At 27.3% G+C, this 18,825-nt stretch overlaps 1 protein-coding gene across 2 annotated transcripts in view; it reads right to left on the bottom strand.

The window, feature by feature from the left end:
• LOC100206766 (pecanex-like protein 3) overlaps nt 1-18,825 on the bottom strand; it is a 69,518-nt gene that overhangs the window by 7,430 nt on the left and 43,263 nt on the right. For both annotated transcript variants that reach the window (XM_065806000.1, XM_065806001.1), the window contains exons 11-20: nt 18,564-18,655; nt 17,903-18,018; nt 10,348-10,441; nt 9,989-10,081; nt 9,344-9,491; nt 8,803-8,938; nt 8,517-8,694; nt 8,095-8,203; nt 7,874-8,003; nt 7,716-7,774 (exon numbers count right to left, since the gene is read on the bottom strand). In XM_065806000.1, coding sequence (XP_065662072.1) covers nt 7,716-7,774; nt 7,874-8,003; nt 8,095-8,203; nt 8,517-8,694; nt 8,803-8,938; nt 9,344-9,491; nt 9,989-10,081; nt 10,348-10,441; nt 17,903-18,018; nt 18,564-18,655 — 1,155 coding nt within the window. The remainder of the gene's footprint in view (nt 1-7,715; nt 7,775-7,873; nt 8,004-8,094; nt 8,204-8,516; nt 8,695-8,802; nt 8,939-9,343; nt 9,492-9,988; nt 10,082-10,347; nt 10,442-17,902; nt 18,019-18,563; nt 18,656-18,825) is intronic.

The raw sequence follows: 18,825 nt of genomic DNA, 5'->3' as shown, positions 1-18,825 counted from the left end.
ACAATAATTTAAATTATGAACTAAACTATATATATATATATATATATATATATATATACACATATATATATACATATATATATATATAGTTTAGTTCATAATTTAAAATATTGGTCATTTCATTATGCTATTGGAAAACCTAAAAAATTTACTTATCTGAGGATCTAAATCTCTAAAATGTTTAAACTATTTAAATATGCTTACCCAACTGTTAAAGTAGGATACAAATGGAATACGAGTAGGCGATCGTGACATGGCAAATATTAATATAAAGGCTAATGTTGAAATTCCCAAGGATTGGCGCCAGGTTTGTAAGAATTGCAGGAAAAAACCTTCACATTTTAATGTTGTCAATTTTTTTGATGTAAATTTTTTCAGATTTTCTGATTACTTGAAACAATATTATAGTGCGTATGTCCAATAAAAACTCGACCTATCAGAGAACTTGTCATTCAAGATATATATCTTGCACTGCTTCTCTTTTGAGAAGCAGTGCAAGATATATATCTTGAATGACAAATATAAAATATTAAAAAATATTTAATTTTTGTTAACATCTATGTTAAATTTTCAAAAATTAAATTTTGCTAACAAAATTTATTTTTTTCTGAGCTTCTTTTTTAGAAATTGCTTTTTTTTTACACTAAAAAGAAATGCTAAAAACTTAAAAATGCTATTCTACACTTATGCCACTTAAAAAATTCCAAAAAGTCAGTGATGCCCATTTATAAGTAATGAACTTAAATCTCCCAAAAAAACATTGAAAAAATATTTTTCTCTTTTTTTTAATAAATAATCTGATATAAATATAGTTAATCTATACAAAAAAATAAAAAGCTAAAGTGAATAAATAAAATTTTAAAGAACATTTTAAACTTTACAAATTGATTTTCTTAAAATATATATATATATATATATATATATATATATATATATATATATATATATATATATATATATATATATATATATATATATATATATATACACACACACATATATATATTGATGAATGTTCACTCCTTACATGTTCTACCTATCTAAATCAGTCGATGTATGTACTCTGCTACACCAATCTTTAAATAAATCAGCCAATAATAATAATAAAAAAAAACAATAAAAACAAATAAAATGGAATAATAAAAACAGTATGAAATGTTTAAAAAATAAAAACACAATCTGCATTAAAAAAAATTCAGATTCAATATTTTGAAGTAAGGGTATACCCATGGGAGACTCAGTAAGGGTAGACTATTTGAAAGGCATAACTGGCTTAATTGTTAGTTCTTTTTACAGGTTTTTTAGCATAAAAGTTTTTATTTTTGAAAAACAAAGGAGGGAAAGTTTAAACTAGTCCTAGATTATGGGGACTACAACCCCATGTCACAGATTTAGGAGCTCTGCAATTTTTAAGAGGATGCTTTATTGTTGTAAGGTTTTTTCCAAACTTTAATAAGAAAAAAGACCACCTGTTTAAAAGTATCCCCGAACCCTGCAAGTCTTAATCCAGCACTGTTTTTAAGAACTACAGTATTTTATGGGTGTGAAAAAGTTAGAACTAATTGTGTAAATATCTTTATCTGTATTTAGTATCAGTGGCATAACTACAGCAAGGCCAGTGTAAGCAACAGTTACTGTCCCTCAAGCAACTAGGCCCATTGCCATGAGATTTAGGAGCCTCAAGATGTATTTAAAGAGTTTTTTAATAAAAGTTATTGTTTCAGAGAAACAGAAATTAGGCACCTGGACCAGTATGCCTAATGGCCAAAATTATTTTACTACACCACTGTGTAATATATATATATATATATATATATATATATATATATATATATATATATATATATATATATAACCCGAGCAGTAGTTAAGCAATGATTTGCACGTAGATTAAGAAATAAAACTTGTAGTGATGGGAGCCTTGAAAAAAAAAATACCCTAAAACATTACCCATCCCTACCCCAAATGTTTGGGAAACAAATTAGTAACTTTTATTTTTTATTTACTTACACTAAATTTAAGTCAACATGTTTTAAAAATCAAAATTCAAAGGGTATGATTATATAAAGTTTACACCCAAACCAAATAAGGTGGTTGTTTCAACATTTTTTTAAACATTCTAATGTGATATAAATAAGAACATACTTAAGTTTGGCACTTAACTATGTTTTGTTTACTAAAAGTATACTTATTAACCAAAATTATTGGTTTTTCATAATTGTATTAATATTACATCTCAAAATTTACGCAAGTAGACATCATTATATTATTGGTTACCATAAAGTCTTTAAATGAGTTTAATATGGTTTTTAACAACACATTAAGAGACCTCATTTGTATGTAGCTATTAATAATACTATTAGTTAAAGATGATGTTGATTAAGTAATTCTAATTGGTTTGGTGAAAAAAGAATTCACCACATTTTCAAATAATGAAACCTTTTTACATTGCTTTTGACGTGCTATAATACCACGCAATACTTGTATTTAAATAAATTTAAAATTAAACCTTGTATTTTGTTTAATTTATATTTTCATGGATAATATTTTTTTAAACCATTTTATTTATATGTTAAAAAAATAAAGTTATTCAAAATTTCTGTTATTTATGCAATATTTCTTCTGTTTTAGCATGCTCTTTTAGAAAAAAAATTTCTCTTTTTCTATACTAACATACTAAAACAGGAGAATTTGGTATTTCAGGTACTTATATATTAATTTTTTTGGCATATTTCCAAAAAACAAATCTATAATTGTCAACTAAAACAAACTTGTTAAACTCAAACTTCAAAAAAACACATGGTCATCAATTTCCAATAACAATTTTTTAATGACTTTATTATGTACAGATATTTAAGACTATTTTTGTCTTCTTACCCCGCCATTTGTATATTTTACAAAAGAAAAGTAGTTTTTTGTAACAACAAATTTAGAAAAGTTAAAAATTATAAAAATTATAAAAATTAAAAATCAGCCACTGCATTAAAGAATGTCTTTATGTAATAAAAAAAACAATAATCAATGACTAAATTAAATTTGAATAAAAAATTAGTTTGAAAATATTGTTTGAAAAATACAAATGATCTTGTAGACTAAAGTCACTTATAAACTTAATTTTCTTTGTTATTCTTTGACAAGTTTTAATGATAAAGTCCACATCATTTGATTACTTATTCACAACAAAAGAGTCAAATTAACTTTCGCACCGAACTTTTGAATGAGGAACAGAATTTGATTGTCAGGCAAACTTAAAACTTAATTAAAGATATTATTTTAAATATCCTAAATAACTGGGGAGTTTGCTCTAAATTTATATGGTCATAATTTTTGAACACTAAGAGATAATTGCATGACATTAGAGACTTGCTAATGAACTTAAATTTAGTTTAAATGCTAAAAAAATGTATATATAAATGTTACAAACTTGTCACTCTCACGCTAATGGCTTGAAACAGAGGTAGACATTTTAAAGTTTATTGTTAACAGACTCTGATTATCGCAATACTTTTGAAAAGCTTTACATAAACATGAATGTATAAATGTTTAATGTTTGCTCCATGTCGTTGCATAAAGTTAAATTTTCAATCAAAAACAAAAAATTTGCTACAGGCCTGATTTTAAATATGTGATTGCAATCTGTTTGCTTAAATGTTGTGATTTATACTTTTGTTAACTTTTTACTTTAAATTTTTGAAAATTTGTAGTAAAAAAAGTAGCAAAAATTTATTGAAAAAAAAAAGAACTTGATGTTATTTCATTTATATGATAATATAACATCAAGACACTTTTCTTCACAATCAACCATATAATTTTAATTTTGAAAGTGTGCTTTTTTAAACCATCCTACTAAATTCGCTATATTCAATAAATTAAAATAAGCGGCTGTTGTGGTTATGAAAAGTGATAAATTTTTTTTTAATTATTTAATTTCACTTTTTTAACTTAAATTTTTTTTTAAATTAATATTGATGTTATTTAAATCAGTTATTTAAAAGTTTTTTTTTAAAAGACTGTTTGGTTTATTGTTCTTGCTTTGGAAATGGCTATGCATTTTGCAATTTTATTTTAAGTTTAGTATTTTGGCTTCTTATATCACGCTGAGATTGTTGTTAAAAACCAATCCAACCAAAATGAAAGTTATTTCTGGAAATGATTAAATGGAATAATTGTTGTCTGGAATAGACTAATTGAAATTAATTCATTCCAGACATTATTAACCATAATTAAATAAACAAAAAAACAAAACAAAAAAATTAATTTTCATTTCTGTTAGAGTGGTTGTTATGACCAGGGCCATCTTGAACAGGGGGTGTAGGGTACCTCCTCCCCCAAGCTGTTATATATGCATTTGAGTTAGCACATTTGTACATTTCATTAGCATTTCAGTAGGCAAGTTTTGAAATATAGTTGGCAAATGTCAAATATTGAGGACCTTTTTTTTGTGTGTGTGTCTCTAGTTGGCAAAAAATAAAGACACTCCCCCTCCTCTCATAAGAGACCTCTTCAGGACAGCCTTGACAACGACCACGCCGAATAAGAGAAGCGAAAAGCAGCAGCATAGCTACAAATATGTCCGACTACTGGTAAACTTTAATGAGGGTCACTAACCTATTTCCTCCCAACAAAAAAATTAATACTAAAACAAATAAATCAAAAAAATTTTTTTTTTATTAATTTGTTTAAAAGTTGTAAACTTGGGGTAGTGGTGTAGTGCGGTAGTGGTGTAGTGTATGCGATAGTGGTGTAGTGGTAGAGCGCTCGCTTCATAAGCGAGAGGTTCTAAGTTTGATTCCCACCACGTCCCTGGTAGTACCGCGCTCAACTTGTTTCTCCGCGCAGCGGCCTTGTTTGTCAAGGTTCGTGTTTTGGAGTTATAGAGTTGAGAGAGGGTGTTATAGTTGAGAGTGGCCTTCTTGGGTTTGGGGAGGTGAATTATTTAAAAAAAAAAACAAAAAAAAACCCCAACTTTAAAAAAAAAAAATAATAGAGGAAAAAAATAAGGGTACAACCCCCCTTGAAACAAATTTAACATGCATGTTCATCGGGACTACACAAATGCTGTCAAGATAAAGTAAAATCAAAGTAAAATCTGAAAGATAAAGTAAAATCAAACTAGTAAATCAAAAAAAAATTCTTTTTTCAAATCCATGCTTTATGCAAGCAGAATTCTATTGGGTCTAGAAATTCTTTTTTTGTTATCTTTTGTAGAAGGAAAAATTACTGTTACGTTTTTAAATTTTTTTTTTATTAATTCAGTGTTCTTATGGGGAAATACAAATTAAATTTTTGTTAACTTAATTAACTTTTTTTGGTCAAATTTTTCTATTTCCTTGTATTGTCATCGAAAATGATTAAGTGTGCAAAATTTGAGCAAAATTGGTTGAGAAAAAAGCTTTCAAAAATTGATTTCAAATTTTGTGGCACACAAACATATATATATATATAGAAAGTAACCTTATATAAAGCATGGAAAAAAAAAAAGAGAATTAAAAAATTGGAGTTCTCCAGTTTTACAATTTTAGGATGTATGGTTATTAAATTGCTGAATTTTTCAGAGCTCAAGCAAGTCTGGAAGTTAGTGAAAAATCCATTGCAAGATTCCGGGACAATCAACTTGTGAAAGTCAAACTAACGTTTGAAAAAAATTACAACTTTATTCTAAAGTCCTATTTTAATTGAATAAATCTTTATTTTTCTAATCTCCCTTTTGTGGTTTGGACACAAACTCAACAAAAAGGAGGTTACTAAGGTGCCCACAACCTATAGTAGAAGATTGAACAGCTCCTTACCATCTTAACACAATACTTGATTGAAAGACATATACAAAGAAAAAAAAACTGGAGAAAAAGCGCGCTCTAACGAACAGTGACTTTTCAAGTCAAGGTTTACACATGCATGAATTACCCATAGCTTATAAATTATGTCCCCTCCCTACCCTCTTCCCTCCCTGCTAAAGTTTCCTTATGGCCACTAACCTGTTTTTGCTCAACCAAAAAAAAAAGAAATAAAAAATCAATTTAGCAGCGCCTATTAGCACTCATGCGGCAGGGAACTTGGCTCTACACTACTGGTATACCAGCATGTTGACTATATTTTCCCCTAATTATAATAGAACTATCCTTAATGATATATGTGAAAAAAAATCCGTTCCTGATGCCCAACCACTAACACTGCCCACATACTGAGTATTACCTGAAGCATTACCCAGAAGTGCCCTCAAACAGACAATAGATTTGAATACGCTACCTATCTCAAAATTTATGTTAAATCAACATGAAATGACTGTTCTCTGAAAAAGTAAATAATACAACTTACATTTTACTTACAAAGTTAAGTATAAAATTAAAAAAAAATAATTGACTTTTATTTGTAATTGTAAATAACAACTTTTTCAAATTACTTCTATGTAAGCTGTTTTTGCTAATTAGTTACTTTTACACGTAAAAGTAATTTGTTGTTATGAAGTAGTTTTATTTTACTTTGTAAAGTAAGTGTTAAATATTATATTTTATATATATATATATATATATATATATATATATATATATATATATATATATATATATATATATATATATATATAAGTTTAAATATTATATTTACGTAAGTTTACTTCATAAATAACTTTTTCTACATATAAAAAGTAAACTACATTTTGATGTAAATTTTTTGCATAACTATAACCAAAATTACTTTTCAAAGTAATTTACTTAACAACATTTACCATTAAAAGTAAGTTACATTTACAAGTAAAAGTAAAAATACAAATTACTTTTACTTGTAAAAGTAAATTACTTTTTCAAGAAACAGTTATTTATTTAAAAAATTTAACTTAAGTAATTAAGTTTTAGATGTTATATAATTTATTTCAGGATAAAAAGACAACTTAACTACTCAATCTAGACCCAAATTTGGAACATATTTGGAATATATTTTGAAATTACAATATTGAAACTTGTGCTTTACAACTTGAAAAACAACTCAGACTGAAACTTTATAACTGTTTTAAAATGTTAATAAACTTGCTAAAATAAAGACAACTTAAAAAAAACTTTCTATAAACAACTTTAACTAGCTTTTATATATTTAAATCCCTTTGCAAAGGTTTTTGCAAAGGTTTGACATTACAAAAATCCCTTTGCAAAGGTTTTTGCAAAGGTTTGACATTACAAAAATCCCTTTGCAAAGGTTTTTGCAAAGGTTTGACATTACAAAAAACCCTTTGCAAAGGTTTGACATTACAAAAATCCCTTTGCAAAGGTTTTTGCAAAGGTTTGACATTACAAAAAAGATGCACCTCTTAAGTTAAAAGAACAAATAAAAAATGGCAAAATTGCTGATCTTGCGATCTAACATCCACAGTTCATCACCAAATTTCAAAAATAATTATGTGAACTAAGCAAATAAGGTAAACACAACTACATACTTTATAATATATCCATCAGATTGTGTCACTCCCATTTATAGAATAATCAAGGCTCACAACCCCCCCAAAAAATTACACAATGGGTATATTTCTTGTAGACAACAATTAATAGACATTTCATTAAGCATGTGCTATTTATTATATAAAAATAAAATTTAAATAATACGGGGGTACGTTAAGTTTATTTTTAATGGTAGTTATTTATCAGTATTCTAAATTTTGTTTTAATGGTAGTTATCAGGATTTTAAATTTCAAAGTGTACAAAATATATTAGGACAGTTAAAATACCTGGATTGCTATCAATTTGCATAGAAAATCGAGTGTTTGAGTGATCTACTCTTTTTGTGCTAATTAAATTCAACAAAAAATTATTAATATATATAATTATAATAATATATAATTAATTCTAAAAAGAGAAATACAAAAATAGTAAAAAAAAAACCAACTTGTAATCTTTTTCCCAAAATTTAACTGGTCTCATATATGATGTGATAAAAATAGCACTCCCCAAAAAAGGATTTAATGGAGCAGAAAAAAATGTTGAAACAATACTTTGCACAAACAGCATACCACAATCTGAATATATCCAAAGTTAAAAAAAATAATTGTGAAGCATATTTTTAATAAAAACTTATAAATATTTTTTTTTAATAAATTGAAAAGATACGAGGTACACTAAATGGCTGAGCAAAAGCATGAAACGCAGAACCCCAAGCCATCTGCCAGGGTGCAGTGTATGTCAAAATAAACTTAAATTTCAGGTGTAACTCCAACATCTAAAGTATTACTTTATTAGAAAAAATCATAAAAAAAGGTAAAAAAAGTACCAATAATAACAAAAAAAGTACCAATTATTATTGGTACTTTTTTTGTTATTATTGGTTATGTTGTATTTGGAAACATTTTTTTTTGTCTCTTATCATTCAAAGTTAAATAAGTACATTAATTGACCAATACAAAATAAAAAAATCAAAATAAAAAAACAAAAAAGAATAAAAAGCGACTTAAATTTTTCAGAATATAATATTAAAAAACTAAAAAGAAAAAGTAAGAACAAGTTAAAAAACAATACTAAAATTAAAATGAAACCTTTTCAACAAAGATTGCCATTATAAAATAATCAATCAAAAATGTTTCTGAGTAACCATAGTAATCATAACCAAAAAATAAAACTGTCCAAATCAAAACAATATGCTGATGAACAGTATTGGAAAATGCTGATCGCAGAAGCTTCATACTGGTTATAGTTATTATTGCTGATGCCAATCTAAGACGTGTAAAAACCAATAATAAAACAGAAGAAAATCACTACAACTGTATAACAATTACAATGATGAACATTATTTTATAATATAATAATACGAACAATCATTACATTGAACCAAATTTGTCAGCAAGTTCATCAGCAAAAATTGTCATTGCACTCATGCATATCAAGGGATAAAGAATATTTTTTTCAATTATGACAAACCAGACATAAACTTTTTCAAACCACATTATTCTTGAATGTTCTAAAAAATTTTGTAATTACAACAATATGATATCTTTTGATGTATTTTTTACTTTTTGATCAATCAAATATCTTGATCAGATAATATCAACATCAAATATCTCAAGAAGATAAATAAAACCAAGATTAAAAAATATCACATAAGTCAATATGCATAATCATCAATCATACTTGCATGAATATCAATAATAATGCATAATTATCAATATTACTTTCATAAATATCAAAGTAACAATGCAAAATATCAAAATAACAATACAAAGTTATCAAACAAATTGCATAAATATTAGTAACTATGCATAACTATTAATATCAGTTGCATAAATATCAATAATGGAAAATATTAATTGCATACATATTAACTATAAAGTGTAACTATTTACAATTACAAAAAGAATATAAAAACCTTGGCATTCAAACAAGCTGTATTCATAAGACTTCAAGACTGGTGATGATAAAATAAGCCACGGTAACTGCTTACGCAATTGTGGCAATAAGTAATGTAAAAGAATTCCCAATCCGCCAGTAATGGCATACAAGAAATAGATTAAATTCTGAAAATAAGTTTGTGGCTGTTTATAATAAGTTAAACTTTAATAACGTAATTAACTAATATAATAATAAAATTTTAAACTGAAAACAATTATCAAATTAAATAATTTCATAAATATATATATATATATATATATATATATATATATATATATATATATATATATATTATATATATATATATATATATATATATATATATATATATATATATATATATATATATATATATATATATATATATATATATATATATATATATATATATATATATATATATATACTTGAACCAGATTTAAAGTAATCTGATAAAAAAAAAGAAACTAGTTCTATCTCTCCTCCAGTCCTCTAATATTATCTATTACACTCTGACACTACCTCATTTATTTCAATACTATATATCTCTCGTTTAACTACAAACCACTTAATTTGGCTATAGCAATAAATAATTTCACTGTTTTATAATTAGAAAGAAAAAAACCAGCAAGTTTCAGCTTACATTCAATGATGTAAACACAGTAGATAAATGAACAGCAAACACAATAAAAATGACCAAAAAACATGCAATTGAATCGTGAGTAAGTCGTGTGGTCTATAAAATGCAAAAATAATTTTGAATTTTCAAACTTCATAAATTCAATTATAAATAATAAAAATTTTATAAATAATAAAAATTTTATAAATTTTAAAATTTTATAAATTTTATAAAAAATAAAAATTTTATAAATAATAAAAATTATTAATTTCAAAAAAAAGTTTTGCTGTAAAAAAACTTTAAAGAAAACTATTAATGACACTCAATAAAAAAATGACAATAAAGTAGAAACAGATTGTTTATATATTCAAAATAAAAGATACCACAGTATGCATCAATTTTTCAGGCAATGGATCATAAGTTTCAAGAGGATTGTTTGGTTCTTCTTTGAGACAAATTTTTTTTTTCAATAATTTTCTGAAATACAGAGTTACTTAGTCATTATCACTTTTATTTTATTTCAAAAATAATGATAAATTAATGTGAAATAAATTACTTTATAATTGCAACACTGTCACATAATATGATGTCACACAATATGATGGACACTATAACTGAACACAGTAGCATAGCGAAGTGGGGGCCAAAGGGGAAATTTCCCCAGGCATAAAGATTTAATTGGGCACAAAATTATTAAATTATCTTTACTTTTTCTGTTAAAAAAAAATAAAACAATATAATATATGATTTTAGTTTTTTTAACAGAAAAATTTAAAAAATATTACGTTCATATCTAAGTATATAAAACAATAATTGCTGCTTGAACTTTTAAAAAATTTTAGAAGTTCTTTTATTCTCTAGAAAAGAACGAAACTGCAACTTAATGGTTTTTTTGTAATTAAAATGCTTATTGCGCGATTTGTTTTATTATAAAAATCGCACGTTCTGTATTTTATAAAATTTTTATAAAAGTATTGTAAAAGTTATTATAAAAGATATTAACTAATTTTTAAATTTCTTCAATTATCCAATTATATAAATCTTCAGCAGTTCCAACGATAACTCATGGTCTGGAACTCTGTGAAAATAGAGAGTAACAATGCAAAGACTTGATAAAATTGGAGGAAATGTAGTTAAGTCTTTTTTTAATGTATCCAAGTATAGCAAAAACTATATAAAGTCTCTATTTAAAGTTCAGGAGATATCAACGTACATATAACAAAATAAAATAAACCTATTTATCCATCTATTAAATAATAAAGTAACTTTTGAAATCATCAATTCCCACCTTAACTATTGTTTAGTGAAATATTCATTTTTAGATGGTATAAAGGAATTATGTAAGATCCATAAATATGAAAAGCTTAATTCAGGTTAAGAAGAAAGTCAAAATTAAAATTTCAGAAAGTATAATTTCTGAAGATACTTATCAAATTCTAGTTAAAAATAAAATCACAGTATGGTACAACATTGTATTTTCTTTCATTGACACAGTTATTATATATATATATATATATATATATATATATATATATATATATATATATATATATATATATATATATATATATATATATATATATATACATATATATATATACATATATATATACATATATACATATATATATATATATATATATATATATATATATATATATATATTATATATATATATATATATATATATATATATATATATATATATATATATATATTAGGGTATATGTCAACCTGGTACTCAAATGAAGCGAAATTATACAAAAATTTCAAAAATAAATAAAAATAATATTCTTTTTGAAAAAATTTTAACTTTTTAAAAAATTTTTAAACAAAATTATCATAAAAAATGCATTTTTTTCATTTTTTGTTAAAAAACGCAATTTTTAATGTAATAAAACCATAAATAACAATTTTTTTTGGAAGTAAATATTATTTTTGAAATTTTTATATAATTTTGCTTTATATGAATACCAGGTTGACATATTTTTGAAAAACTTTTTTTATGAAAATGTTAGGGACCCATTAAGTATTAGAAGCTCTTGGGGAACCCCTTAAAATATTTTTTATTCAAAAAAATTTTTAACCTAGTATTTTTGTATGAGATAGAACACATTTAGGGGGTGAGAGCAGATTATTTTCAAAAATGTTGTTTTTTGGGACACCCTAATATATATATATACTGCAAAACACAAGACTTAATGGCAGTGGATACAAAAACATACAAGAAAAACTCCTTAATGGGATTAAATGGGTGCAACTTTTATTTTTGGCCCAGGGTTCAAAATTCCTTGCTACACCACTGACTTATCACTAAAACTGCACAATGAATCCAAAAAACAAACAATGAAGATTGAACAATAAATCCAGATTTAACAGAAAGCACAATATTTTACAATGAAGTCATATATGTATATATACACAAAAAAGATTGCACAATATTCTTTGTGTATATTTATAGATATGACTATATGAATGATACAATAAGGTTTCAAAATAGCAACAAAAATTTTTCCACTCTGTTACAAGACATTTAGAAAGTCAAAAACAAATGCTCTGATCATGTTCACCAATTTACAAAGATAAATTAGTTGAGTTTGAAGCACTTGAAAACAAGCTTGGAATCAACGTAAGACTAAAAATTATAGTGTTACTAACTACAGCCTGCAAAATTTAAAACGGCATTTGGCAATGCCAAATTATCTGAATTGCTCATTCTTCTTCGTTATGCCACACAAAAAAAAATGAGCTGAAACACTCATTCTTGTTTGTTATGCCATGCAATTCCTGCATTGTTAACATACTTTGCCTAAAGTATGCCACAAGTCACCTTTATGCAGCCCAATCTATTTTCACAACTTTTAGAAGTTTCAAACTAGCTCTAATTGCTATCTGTAGTATGTGAGCAAAACGGTGCTAGTCCTGTTACTCATCAAGAAACTCCATTGATAAAATTATAATTGAGTCGCTATTATGGACTGTAGCAGCATTTTTCTGAACAGGAATCTGAAACTCATCAGCAGCATCATGAAAATAAATAATAATAATTTCTCCAATGTTCCATTTGGAACACTTCGAGTCTGCAAGATTATGGATTCCAGCTACCACTCCATGTTTACCCAATGCAATGTTTTTACCCAATACACACATTACACAATGTTTTGATTACTAGTTTACATGTCAGTTGTAAAAGTTACAAACTGCACCTTCCCTGGATTTGCGGTAGTGGTGTAGTGGTAGAGCGCTTGCTTCATAAGGGAGAGGTTCCGAGTTCGATCCCCACCACGTCCCTGGTATTACCGCGCTCAACTTGTTTCTCCGCGCAGTGGCCTTGTTCGTTAAGGTTCGTGTTTCGGAGTTATAGAGTTGAGAGAAGGTTATAACCACAATTAAGTAGCCTCCTCATCTGTAGTGGCCTTCTGGGCCTTGGGGAGGTGAAAAAAAACAAAAAAAAAAACAAAAAAAAAATTTAGTTTTAGTAACTTGACTGCTGGTCATATCTTTTTGATATGAAATTGTTTTTTGTTTTTTGTATATTATCTTTTTGTTCAACTTAAATGTTTGTATTTATATGATTCCAAATAAATTTCCACAAAATGGAATCAAAACAACAAATAAACTTTTTAAAACATGTCAATAGACTTAATGCACATTGTAATTAAACTAGACACAGACTGTTATTAAACAATACTATATATAGTTTAGCTATGAATTAAAAATATAAAAATATAAAAGTGAACAAGATTCACAAAAATATTTATAAAAATTATCTAGCTATTTAGTCTATGTTCAATATTGTAACTTGTTACATATAGTAGGTTATGCTACATATAGTAGATTGTTATACATAGTACCTTATGCTACATAGTTTATGACTAGGCAACTCATTCTATTATCTCCTAATGAGGGTACAGCTCTAAAACTCAGTTTTATGGTTCTAAGGCCGGCTGGTAGTCAGGTTTCCTGAACTCTGTGGTAGCTCTCAGAGAGGCTGATTCCATCAACAGCTCAAAAATATCAAAAAATTAACAGTGCCATGTTGGGCATGGATGGTGTCCCTGTTAGTACTTTTAATGTGCATTGCCAAGGCCACATTTGGAGCACTTGGTTACGGCTTAGAGTTTATTAATAGTAATGAGGCAATTTCTTGGGCTATTAAACAGTGTACTGAGTACTATCTATGCTTTGTTCTGTCAAGTTCTTTATGTCAAGTTCTTTAGTTTTGTTATGTCAAGTTCTTTAACAAATTTAAAAATGAATAAAGTACCAAAAACTATAAAACACAAAAAACCATTGTCATCACCAAGTTCTCCAAACCTATCATTCACTAATATTTGTGGTCTTCGAAGTAACTTTTCTTCTGTTGAGTCTTATCTCTTGTAAAGTTCACCAGACCTACTTGTTCTTTGGAGACTAATTTGAGTTCTTTGGAGACTAATTTGAGTCTTATCTTGTGATCTTAGTGTTGATGGTTATCTTCCTTTAATTTGTAAAGACTCCAATAGTTACATGCTTGGTCTGGGCATTTACATACGTAACAATTCACCCATTTGTCGGGAAACTAAGTTTGAATCCCTAGACTATTCTTTTATGTGCTTTTGTTTAGCACCACTTCACTCTTTCGCCTTTCTCTTTGTTCTATATCGCTCTCCTTCATCTCTAAACTGCACTCTTTTTGATGTTATTTTTGATCATATTGACCAAGCCCTCTCTCTTTATTCATCAGCTAACATTGTTGTTGTCGGTGGCTTTAATGCTCATCACACTGAATGGCTTGGCTCTAGTGTCAGTGACTCTGCAGGCATTAAAGCCCACAACTTTTGCCCTTCTCAATCCCTAACTCAAGTAGTCAACTTTCCAACTCGCTTTACAGACAACGCGAATCATTTACCATCTCTACACAACTTATGTCTTATTTCTGATCCTAGTCAATGCTCAGTTTCTCCACATTCACTCTTAGGTGCTTCTAATCATAGTTTGATCTCTCTAAAATTATTACCTCATTCTTCTTCATCATCTGAATCCCCCTACCATCGTACCTCTTACAACTACCTTAAAGCTGACTTCGACTCTTTCTGTGATTTTCTTCATGATGGCCCTTGGGTAGAAACCTTTCATCTTCCTGTTGACAAATGTGCTTCTTATATAACTTAATGGATTCAGGCTGGCATGGAGTCTTTTATTCCGTTTCGATGAGTCCAGGTCAAGCTTCACTCTTCTCCATGGTTTTCTTCACATTGTGCTGCTGAAATTACCAATCGAAACCATTATTTCCATATCTATCAGCAAAACAATTCTCCAGAAAACAGACGTCTGTTTATTACTGCTAGAAACCATTGTAAAAAGGTTTTGTCTAAGACCAAAGCCTGCTATTCTCAAGTCATGAAATCTTGTATTTCATCACAAAAATTAGGCTCTCGTGACTTCTGGAGAATCTTTATTAGTATCAATAATAAGGGCAAGTCTGTAATTCCACCTCTCTTGTATGGTTCAGACTTTATCACCTCACCTAAAGACAAAGCTGAACTTTTTGCTAAGAACTTTTCATCAATATCATCTCTTGATTCCACTAGTTGCGTTCTACCTGATATGTCAAACAGGTTAATCCATTGATTGACATTCATATCACTCCAGCTTCTGCATCTAAAGTGATTTCCTGCCTAGACTTTTCTACAGCTTGTGGCCCGGACAACATACCTGTTATAATCTTGCAGAAGTGTTCTCCGGAGCTATCGCCTATACTTTCAAAACTATTCAACAAGTGCTTATCAGAGTCTTTTGCAGCCTTCTGGAGAGCAGCATCTGTTATCCCTATTTTCAAAAATTCTGGAGAGCGATCTGATTCGTCTAACTTCTGTCTCATTATTCTTCTTTTCTCACATCTAAGGTGGCATTGTTCACTAATGATACTACCATTTATTCTTGTCATGATAAGAAGCCAACACTCTCTGATTGCTTGGTGGGGACATTTGAGCTTGAAAAGGATCTCACTTCTGCTACAGCATGGGGCTCACAGTGGCTGGTGAACTTCAATTCAGATAAAACTCAATTTTTTTCAGCCAATTGTTATCGCATTAATTTAGATCTTCCTATATTTATGAACGGTAATGTACTCGATGAGTCATCTACCTTTCTGACCTTTCTTGAAAAACATATATCAAATCTGTTGCAAAATTAGCATCTGCTAAGGTTGCATCTCTTTATTGAGCCCGACACTTTCTTACTTTGGATTCTATTCTCTATCTCTATAAATCTCATATCCCGCCTTGTATGGAATACTGTTGCCATATCTGGGGTGGATCTTCTAATGATGCCCATTCTCTTTTACACAAGGTGCAAAAACGCATTGTAAACATAGTTGGACCTGCTCTTGCAGCCAACCTCCAAACATTATCACACTGTCATATTGTTGCTTCTCTTTCTCTTTTCTACAAATGCTTTAATGGGCACTGCTCTAAAGAGCTAATGTCTCTTGTGCCATCTACTAAAATATATTCTCGCCTTACTCGTCGTTCAATTAAGTCTCATCCTTTTTTTGTGACTGTTCCTAAGTGCTCCAAAAACTCTTATTCGTCTAGTTTTTTTCCTTGAACATCAGTTCTTTGGAATTCGCTTCCTTTATATTGCTGTCCTTATTCATATAACTTGCAATCCTTTAAGTCATCTGTTAATTGTTATCTTGCTTCACAATCTTCATCTTTTCTCTTTCAGTAACTTCCAACTATAATTAGTGGTTGCTTTCAGCCTTGTTGGAAGTGAAGATGTTTAAAAAAAAAATATATATATATATATATATATGTATATAAATATAGTAGATTATGTTACATATACTAGCTTAGCACCTGTTAAAAATTTTACTCATAATTTAATTTCATTTGCACTCATGTTTATAGAATATATATAATTATAGAATGTATATAATTATTGAACATATATAATTATATAGTTTTCTGATTTGTTTGAACTTTATATAAACTTTTGTACAGTTTTACAATTAATCTTGATAATTCTGATCACAACTTTAAAAAATAAAACTTTAGTCAGTCAACTTTAGTTTGATTAGTAACTTTTAAGGTTTTATTATAACTGTTTACACACCAAATTCACCATTTCATTATCAACAACATCTACGCCATCAACATCATCAACATTCTACTTTGACAGTTATATTTGTTTTGTTGTCTATCTACAGTTAAAGCTTTTTTGGGTTTCTTTATCGTGTTAGATATTGTTGTTAAATATTGTTGTTGTTAAATATTGTTGTTTCCAGATATCTCATGCTAATTGTGTGCTTCATTTTGTTATTCCCATTTTTCCATTTATTTCAGATTGATATACAAAAAATTACTACCGCATCAACATTGAAGAGTGAATGGCAACCATTTATCATAAAAGATCTGTATCCACCTCTAACACCTATGATGACTCATAAGGCATACAATTTTTTTATTAAATTTGAGAAATTAAAGACCTCTATTACTTTTACTAATAAAATAATCAACAATTTGTCTAAACATAATATCGCTAAGGTAGTGAAACAGGTACTGAGTAAGGTTCTAAAATTTACCTAGTCTTCTACCTATATCCCCAATAGAGTTTACTTTATATAAATGCATTTCTTATTTCTTTTTGTGAAAAAGTTGATAAAGATTTAACAATTTTACATAATTTTAAGAAACCAAAAAATAAGAATAATTTATCCCATATACTACATCAAGCATTACTTTCATTGGAGATTAATAACAATATTGTTATAAAAAAAGAAGATAAAGGAGGATGTATTTGCATTCTTTATAAAGAAGACTATGAACAGAAAACATTTGAACTTTAAATAGATGAGGGATAGGGGATATTTATTCAACCAATTTATTTCCTAATCAACCTTTACAACAAAAATACAATAATAAAATCAGATCAAAAAAAGATCAAAACGCTTACAATAAAACCTCAGGATTACTTGTTGATCGACTCAAATGATATGATACTGCAACAAGAAGGCCAGTGAAAAAAGAAAACAAAACATTTTGACCTCGTGGTGTACCTTGCGGTGTAAACTAAATAAAAATTGTTAAAAAAAACAAACTGTTAAACTACATCTAAACAATCTTAGTAATAGGTTAACAGAAAGCTATTATTTAAAGCCACATGATTTATTTTAATATTTTATATAAAGCCACATGATTTATTTTAATACTTTTAGAAAAAACGTTTTAAAATATTTAAGCATCTGAATTTTGCTCTTAAAAAATAAAGAACTAAAAAAATTCTATTTTAATACTTATTCAACTTGTTTTTTTCATCTTTTTTTCATAAACTTTCATACTTTTCTGCATTAAATTATAGCTTTTTTCAATTTTTTCTTTCTTTTTTCATCAACACGTTAAATGTTGACTTCCTTTTATATAAAATTATATAAATTAAGAAGGGAGTTGACAAAGTTTATAACAAAGGAGATAGGTAACTATTAATTACAACTGTATTTTTCATAATAAAACAATTTTTTAATCCTAAACAAAGGGTTTAGGCTTCAAACAAAGACAAAAACTTTTATTGATCTATTTATTTTAAGCTTATAAATCTATTTATTTCATAAACAAACCTCTAACGGAAAGTAACAAAAGCATGAAAGAAAAGCAGTAAAAAATATATTTCTGCACATTGAAAAGAATGAAGCTTGCAAGCTTGTGTGAGCTAGAAATAAAAACATATAATAAACACAATTTTAAATTTTTACTTTGAATTTTTTTTTAATTAATAACCATTAATCTTAATCTTATTTTTAATAAAATTTTGTTATAAAATAATATAATATAAAAATAATACAAAATGAAAAAAATTATTATAAACCAAAACATCTACTA

Source organism: Hydra vulgaris, chromosome 09 (assembly GCF_038396675.1).
Source record: "Hydra vulgaris chromosome 09, alternate assembly HydraT2T_AEP".
Classification (NCBI taxonomy): Eukaryota; Metazoa; Cnidaria; class Hydrozoa; order Anthoathecata; family Hydridae; genus Hydra; species Hydra vulgaris.
The sequence above is the reverse complement of the archived record's forward strand: the minus strand, read 5'-3'. Positions and strand labels throughout refer to the sequence as shown.